We start from the raw sequence: 9130 nt of genomic DNA, 5'->3' as shown, positions 1-9130 counted from the left end.
AAAAACTTCATATCGCTAAACTGATCCTGTTGCATCCTCTTGTTGAAGGTCAGGCATCATACTAGAGAAACATTTCCCCTCATCTTTTGGTTTATTTGAGAAGTTAGCTGCTATCTAACGGTACACAAACTACATAGAACATTCTTAAATAACGATTGTATATTACTTATGAAGTTGGAAATTTTACATAATAGTGAGGTAGGCATCTTTTGGAAATTTATCATTTTTTTTAGGTCCGTTGACGACATTGACTTTTTCTCAGGTAGTATTTCAGAAAGTCCAGTTTCAGGTGGTATTGTCGGGCCTACCTGTGGTTTTATTATTGCGTTACAATACAATCGATTGAGATTTGGAGATCGATACTTCTTTGATGTGTATGGAGAAGCTGGCTCTTTCACAGCTGGTACGATCAATATTTGCTTCGTACTTTTCAAACAATTTAAGCTGTTTATTCATCATTCGATACTTTAAGTAAATGTTCCTTTCAAAATATGTCTAATCCAGTAACACACACAAAACTATGCACAGTGTATAGTTTTTCAGGTTGTTTGGTATTTAAAATCATACACAGTGTTTTAACAACTTTACTTTTAAATGTTTTATAAATAATACAATTTTCAGAATTATTGTATGAAGTATAAAAGAAAATAATATTATTGACATTATTTATTTTTAAATTGATCGTCTACACAGCCCAACTGAGAGAAATCCGAAAGGTAACTTTGTCCAGAATTTTGTGTGAGAACAGTAATGATGTAGATGAACTACAACAATGGATCTTCCTACCAGTCTCTAGGACGTAAGACAGAAAACTATTTTCTTTATTTGTTTTCTTACCTTGTAAAACTTAGTAACGGCTAGATTGATGATGTACTAGAAACAGAATAGTAAGAAAGCAATTTTATGATTTTCATGTTAAATGTTTACGTAAGATTCTTAAGTAATGTAACAGACGCGAATGAGTTAAACTTACTTTTAATAAATAATAAAAATCGCTTTTGTAAACTATACAAAACAAAATCGTTCAGATAAAATATTTTAATGATTTTATAATGTGTAAAGTAATATAATATAAGTAAAAATGTACAGAATTACTATATTCTTATAACTCGTATGAAATAGTTAGCCGTGAAAATAATTCAGATTACTATGATCTTCTACGTTTTTATTTTATTTGTCCCTAAAACAATAAAAAATTAGTAGTTTAGAATCTTTCATTACTTTTTGGAGTTGCGAATGTGATGTTTTGAGGAAAGTTATGTTAAACACTTTATACGTTTGTTAATTTTAGTAATCCATCTTTGAAATGTTCATCTCGAGAATCGTTTGATTTCACGCCATGGTGTGATACTTGTAAGTAACATTATTTATCAGTTTTGATTTTTTTCTGTTTTTAAAGGTTTTCACCTAATGCTAGAATTATTTCTAGCTGTGTAACACAATGTTATTAAGATTCGTAGAATAATAGGTGTAGGCTTGCTTCTTTCTAAGATAAATTGTAAGACACACGATAAAATATAAACATGTTTTTGTCATAAGTATTTTTTACTTCAAAAGTTGAAACATTTCTAATTTCCGCTTTTGTCTGTTATATTATCACATTTCTTGATCACACTGTATGAACAAGAATTTTTAAAGACTCATTTATGTACAATTACAAAGATGTGGATAATGTTTATGAATCTATTTTTATTCGTAAAGCTATACAACGATGGGTAATCGAACCCCGCAGTTTAGCGTTACAAGCTCTGAAGTGGTAACGAAGAGACAGAAATATTAAGACCTCGAAGTTCTAAGACTAAAATTTCAACGACTAATTAATTTAGGAATAAATTAAGATTGTGAAAACGTTTCGTTAGATTTTAAGATATTGTTTTTCTATTTCTAGAATGTCAAGTTTGAACAAGTTTACGAGTACGTTTGTATAGTGAATATTTCACATACCTAAATTTCTTATATCAGAATGTAACATCACTCATATATTGTTTCTATAGTATATTATTGTTATAGTCGATGGATCATAATCATAGATATTATGTTTGTTTGTTTATTTAAGATCTTTAATGCCTTCTACCGTAGTGCAGCAGACCGAATTGCTTGTGAGAGGACTTGCTGATCAGTTGGCTCAAAAATCTGATAACTTTATCGTTGAAGATTTGACTAACCATCTGTACCGCAAGAGGGACGACAGTTTCGGACTAGATCTTATGGCTATAAATGTTCAGAGGGGCAGAGATCACGGAATTCGACCTTACGTAGATTACCTTAGAGCTATATTTAATTTTCGTGTCACTTCTTTCTCAAATCTCCTTGGTAGAGGCCAAATGGGTGGAAAAAGTTATTTTGCAACTTGAAACTTGTGGGATTACCAGATGATGGAATTTCTGTGAAAGAACCTTGAGATGTAGAATGGCCGAATCGAAAGCATGCTGAGGTAAATTCATTAATCATAGCAGGATTGATGTTAGGGTTGTATGCAGTGAAGAAACCATCTCGAAGAGTTCTTAACAAAAACCTCTGATGATAGTAAGGACCCACGACAAGCCTTAAGAATTCATTGTATGTAATCATTTGAATCTCAGCAATCACGATCCTCCTTAAGAAACAACAATAACAAGCAAACATCAATAGGCCATTAACAAAATGAATAAATACATAGAAAGCCTTTATGAATTAACTAGTATTTCATAAAAATTAATTAATAGAATAATTAGAAAAAAAGTAGTGGCAATTATTACTGAAGAAAATATACAAATATATCTTTTATAATAAAGATGTTCAATATGAATTGTGTAAATATAAACAATCTCAATTCTATTACTTCTGTAATGGTAGTTTGTTTTACAGCATTGATTATAATATTTGATATATATATAATATTTTAATTATCATTATTTCATTTTTAACATATGCTATTTATCATTATGATTACTTTGCATTTTAACCTCATATTTGAAATTCGGAGTAACATTAATTTCCTAAAATGATTGAACATCGTGACATATTAGGATAACAGCAGAAAATATAGTTAGCAACTAGGATACCAACGCATGAATAAATACATTTTTAACATAATAATGTTTTTGTTCTCATGAATTTCGACACTCCTCATAAGTAAAATATGTTTAACAGCAACGACACCATTTCATGAATAAATACTTTCATATTATAATAATATTTATGAGCTCGTGACTTTGTATACCCCAATAAGAGACATATATTAACTTTTCTATATTCATTATTGGTTAATGTTTAGCCATGATCTATGAAGGTAGTTTGCTTTGATCAAACACTTCTAAACAATATAAGCTTAACCTGGCTTCTTGAAACAGCCTCTCATCATTCCAGCAAGGGTTTATTCTTCTCAATTCTCTCGCAATTCTGTTATGTTCTCTAATGAATATGGTGTGTAAAGCTGTTAAGGCTGGATGTTCATTCAACCGACGATCTCCTGGAGAAACCGAGAAACATTATCTCTAACACTGTCTGCTTTGGAAAATACAGTTTTATTTCAACATAAATAGCCATACAAAAACTAATTGCTGCAAGCCAGGATTTTAATCCGTTAATTTTTAATTAAAACTTTTCTGGGAACTGAACATACAGCACGAACATTACAGTTCATACACTCTGTCTTTTGATATGTTATATTACAGCTCTAATGTACATATTAGTGAGGTAAAAACTATAGGTCCAAAATACACAACATAACAACACTCCTGATCAGAATATAAATACAATGTGCTAACACATTTAATGATGGAATACTTTTCAGACAGTTTATGAACAACATAAAATTATGCATGAATATATAGTTATTCCTAATTTGAAATAAACATTATTGGTTTTATTCATCGTGTTATCCTAGATTACAAAATCTAATTATTTCTTTTATTCGTTACCTGCGTCAAAGCAGAATAATCTATTTCCTGGATCACTACACAAATCGCCTCTAGCGTTTCGAGATCGTGGTAAAATGACATTTCTCTCTGAATCTCTCTGAAACCTCATCAAACCTATCAAAAGAAAGACAGTTAGAATACGTTCTTTTGTACCTATTTTCTATTATAAACCCGATGTAAGCTGAGATTCCGAAATAAGAAATCTGTAAAATATCAATTAAATCACTATTTTACTGGAATGTTTCGGAAAAACTTTATCAATTAAAAGTTGAATTAAGTGATCTTCACACCGTTCAATCACTGCGACTATTTCAAGACGGTAAGTATTCCTCAACAGTTAAATTTTTGTTCACAGAAACAGAAACAATAATTTATTGTTATACATTGTCCAAATAACTATAATATGAGCGTTTAGGATATGTTTTGTCTTAAATTCATGTTATTTCAATTTTAAATATTTAAAGTTATGAAAGAGCTGTAAATAATGGAACCGTCAACGAAACTGGTGGGAGAATTTAACTGATCCCGGGGTCCTAAGATTAAGAGTTATTTTAAGATAAGCTACACATTTAATTAACCTAAAGAAAAATTGCATTGTTTGAGACCTTTCTTTCTCAAGCTGCTTACTTCCTCTGTGTTTAATACTAGAAAATGAAGCGTCTAGTGAAATAACTTTGGGGTAAGTTGATATTTCAGTGACGTCTTTCAAGAAACGTTTCTAAAGAACTCTACATGATGAAGAGGTTAGCATAGAGTCCAAAACATTGATTCCAACACCAAGAAAAGGAAATGAGTGGTCCATATGAAACTATTCATATTTTCAGCGACATTTTTCTTACAGATCGATATTCTATGATAGTGTATCTCTCCAAATTGATGTTATGGAGTAATAACGTACAAAGAAAGTAACGTTTAACATGTTTAACATATAAAAATAAACTGAACTACAATCCATAGGTGAAAAGGTATTAATTTAACTATTATGAAATTCGGGAATAATTCAATCAAATTATTGTTTCTGACTATTTTCTCATACTTTTCAAACCAATTTCTCATTATATACTAATCGTCCAAAATCTTGCTCTAAAGAAATATACAATGCACGATTAGCCTGGAAGTGTAATTTTATTATACTTTGTTCGTTATTGCTTTTGAAAACTAAATAGTTCCTTGAACTAAACATAGAACAATCAAAAGTTGATGCTATCAAGCTAACATAGTCGATTATAAGAAAAAGAAAAGCTAACCTCAATACCTGCGGCGCTTCAAATACTTTTAGGCAGGATTTGAGTCAATTAATATATGAGAACTTTTCCCCTTTTTATAAGTTATATTTTTGCACGCCACCAATACCAAGTCTGGGGCACGCGTGTACCCGATTCGATTTTATTACAAACAAGGATCTCTACCAGCCTATCATCAAATTAAAATTATTTCAGACACGATTAGAGTAAATTAAACTATTAGACCTTGGGCTTGGTCAAATACATCAATCGAAAATGTTGGATCTCTTTATTCCAAATCTGTAATTTTTACTCCAATCCGTCAGGAGATGAAGGAGTTATAAGCTAAAAGTTTGTACTTGAAAAAAACTCGGAGTCATTCCATGAGTCGCTATGTCGCGGTTAAAAATTGAATACTGACTGTTTCAAATTGAACGCTAAATAAAAACGTTTGGATAAAGCATAAATAACACCCTCACACAAAAATGTAGAATACTTATAAACAATTCTAATATGTCAAGGAATTAGTAGGTCAATAATTGAACAAGAAGAATATTTTAGCAATATTGAACAAGAATACTGAACAAGGAGACTTTTTGCATCTACAACATTTTTTTCAATTAATAATGACCAACGTTGATATTGATAAAAAAAATAATTATAATGATGCAAAGAAAATCCTAACTGATAGAGAAAAAATCAAATATTGTAACCATATACATTAATCACTAAATAATAAAATTTATGGAATCTTATCGTAAGGTTTTAATAGCAAGAATCAATCTGAAATATCTATTATATTCAAAGTTTACAGGACGCTTCAAACTAACTTTAAGAATTAGTTCAAATAAAAATATTCATCTAAGAAAGTGCAAAGAAGAGAATCCTCGTTCTCAGACTTGTATCAAACACCAATGTCAAGACTTATGTTGAACAAGTATAATATCTAAATCATATTTTTTCTCTAGAAACACAACTATACTTACTCACCAAGATTTTCTCAGGTTAATAATAGCTTAAGAGCTTACCCAGTGAGCATTTTGGACAGCTGGCAGACCTTCGGAAATTCATGCATCTTTCATTAAATTGACTAAAGAATTGATCATCTTGAGGAATTTCGATCGGAAGGCATCGTGTATCATTGATATGCTCTGAATCGCAGCAGTCCATGCGTTCAGCTCCATCTTGACGATTAAAATGAAAATGTTAAATGCAAATATTAGTATAGATTCCACTAGTGTTCATAAAAAACATTCAAACAACTGACCATTCCCGGATATTTTCAAAAACTAAAACACATGTCACGATAATGAATGTATCTTAATTATGTAATGGTTTCTGGATCTAAACATTATTATTGAAATGATGCAATTTTCCTTACAAGAAAAGTTAAAACAGCAAATCATTAAATAATTCGCTGTGTTAATTCATTCACGAGAGAAAATATCCCCGTATTCCAACTGGTAAATAATACTGTTGAATATGATATGTATCCTTTACTGATTTTAAAAAGTTCAGTTTTAACTAAGGTGATGATTGTGATTAAGTTTAAACGATGTTCATAATTCCATTGGACTTTTTGATTATATAATAAGAGTTTGATGATTTTCATCTGATTTAATGTTTAATTGTTTATTGTGTTTTCTAATGTTATTAATGTTAATGTTCTAATGTTAACGCTACCATATTTAAAACACGAAAATAACAGAATACTTAGATTACAAATATAGTCTATTTCTGTTAGAACAATAAAATTAAAATTGTGAATTTGTTAAGGTATATATTTCAACACCATTAACGTTTCTAAGTATCCTCATATTTAGACTGACTTAGATACCCTATTCCCGCTCAGCTAATTGTACTGGCTTAGCTGACGGAAAATAAGATTTAAAAGTATTGTACCTCACGTGATTATACATCTATACGTAAACAAAAAAAGAGAAGATAAATAAACAAAGAAAATTGAGATCTACCTCCAAGTATCACTTCCTCTTCTGGGGCGCTGTTAAATGGAGCGAGGGCACTGTCATGATCCATGATCTGTCCCCACACCATCAGAAAATGTGTAAAAAATGCTTCTCTGTTCTGATCGGTATGGATTGTAGTTGATACTAGTCTAGGATTAGGTAAGTCTCTTCCAGATTTCGCTTTTCTTGGTTCAGAAATACCTGTACGCAAATATATTTTCTAAATATTAATAAATAATATAATTGTAACAAGTATTAATATTATGTGGATAGAGGGGGAGGCTGATGAAATCCAAATAATAGAGTTTCTCTAGACATAATAATTGTAAACAATCATAAGCTTGTTTTTGCTCATTTATTTTTACATTTAAATATATATCACAATAATCTGCACAGTTAGCAATACGAATATAAATCTAAAATTATAAAAGAAAAATGCTTTCTGACAATATTAAAGTCTTTATTTATATTTTACTTGTAAGAAAAAAAATACTGAATATATACCAAAAACCGACATTTCTGGAAAACTACTACTACGTTTTATGAAAAGGAAGTTTTGCTTTCTTCATCAATGCTACTAGTACGAAAAATAAATTTGGTACCTTCACAAGCTTGATCTGACTAAAGTTACATTTTACTGGTTTTGAAATACCTTCATAAACTTATACCAAAAGTGCACTAATCAGTGTAACACTCACCGTCAGCGTATTTGGCTGGAAGAAGTCTGGTCAAACAGGTGAAAGCAGAACCGTCTTTAGGAGATTGTAAACGGTTACATGTTCCGTCAAATTCCCGGTATTTTTGTGCACAACTACACGTTTTTTGCTCTTCATCTTCACTGAACATACTTCCCAACTTGCTTGATTTTAAACTGACATCGGCTAAAGCAGAAACTTCTTCGCTCTTTAACCCTAACCTATAAGAAAGGTAAAGATGGTGTCCATTTCATTCCAGAAATAAAGAGCTAATGGACATTCAGTCACATGACCACGTACCTTTTACACTGTCACGTCCAGTAAAACTTTTGACTTCAAACTTCAAAGTGTAGTACAGAGAACATAATTTTTCCCTCGCCACAGCGAAATATATTTAGTAGCATTTCGTATAATTTTCTTGTGTTTGTTTATATAAGAGCTAATGGTAGAATCTAAAGTAATTTTTCTAAATGCCCCTTTTATGTATTTTTTTTATTTGCCTGTTTAGTCAAATATGGAAGATATTATTAGAAAACTTACTTTCTAGCCAAAACCTTTGTCGTTTCTTCAAATACATTGGCTTTTTCAACCATTTTTGACACTCTGCTATCTCCTAACATTCGGTTATGGTAGGTTGTCATGGCTGAACATTGTGAGAGAGAAGACTTTCTACCTGCTTCTGTAGAGAAATTGCTTTTGTAGAACCGGATGCAAGATCCTTTAATTTGATTTTGGACTATAACATTCATAAACAGCAAATACATAGTAACCCAACACAGTAAAGAAAACTGTATAATTAAAGTGAATAGTAAAATGTGTCCAAGAAGAAAAATATCCATAAAAACCACACATATATGTATATATTTACTGAATCTTTCATCTACCGTTATATGCTAAATTAAACGTGAAATATCTACGTTTACTGACTGATTGAAAATTTCCATACGATTTGTTATCATCATATTTTGCAAAAGAGATTTAGTTGTGGATTGTTTCGCTCGCCTTTGTCCGTTTAAAGACGTTTGTTTTAGAAAATTGTGATTATTCGATATTCAACATTAATTTATATTAATGCTGAAATAGTGAAAAAGTAAATGGAACTTTCAATTCTTATGTCAGTAAACTACTAAGGTAATGTGATAACTCAGATCGCTTACTTCGTATTGCTGGCTTTTTGGTATATGAAACCCTTTCCTTCAAGCCTTTAAGAGCTTTCTCAATAGCTTCATCAAGTAGCTTGGAGTCTGTCAAAACTTTGCTTATAATCAAATTGCCTAAATTGGTATCGTTCAGGATATCGGGAGAAGGAGTTAAGGTGTAGTTTGTTTCAACATCGTTATTCG

General features: G+C 30.7%; 1 protein-coding gene and 1 long non-coding RNA gene across 2 annotated transcripts; one reads left to right on the top strand and one right to left on the bottom strand.

Moving 5' to 3' along the window:
• Positions 1–233: 233 nt before the first annotated feature.
• Positions 234–1376, top strand: LOC111083555. The gene is made up of 3 exons (XR_002609105.1): positions 234–403; positions 694–799; positions 1292–1376. It is a non-coding gene; the product is annotated as an uncharacterized LOC111083555 (long non-coding RNA).
• Positions 1377–2289: 913 nt separating this feature from the next.
• Positions 2290–9124, bottom strand: LOC106476215 (chorion peroxidase-like). Its single transcript, XM_022380145.1, has 9 exons — positions 8945–9124; positions 8328–8466; positions 7791–8008; positions 7099–7293; positions 6154–6309; positions 4379–4435; positions 3903–4016; positions 3316–3451; positions 2290–2596 (listed from the first exon to the last, which is right to left on the bottom strand). The coding sequence occupies exons 2-9, from the start codon at positions 8426–8428 to the stop codon at positions 2290–2292; spliced, it is 1284 nt and encodes a 427-aa protein (XP_022235853.1). The 5' UTR covers positions 8429–8466; positions 8945–9124.
• Between the last annotated feature and the right edge of the window lie 6 nt (positions 9125–9130).

The sequence above is a fragment of the Limulus polyphemus genome, unplaced genomic scaffold, assembly GCF_000517525.1.
Source record: "Limulus polyphemus unplaced genomic scaffold, Limulus_polyphemus-2.1.2 Scaffold10068, whole genome shotgun sequence".
In the NCBI taxonomy this organism is placed as follows: Eukaryota; Metazoa; Arthropoda; class Merostomata; order Xiphosura; family Limulidae; genus Limulus; species Limulus polyphemus.
This window is presented reverse-complemented; position numbering and strand designations above follow the sequence as displayed.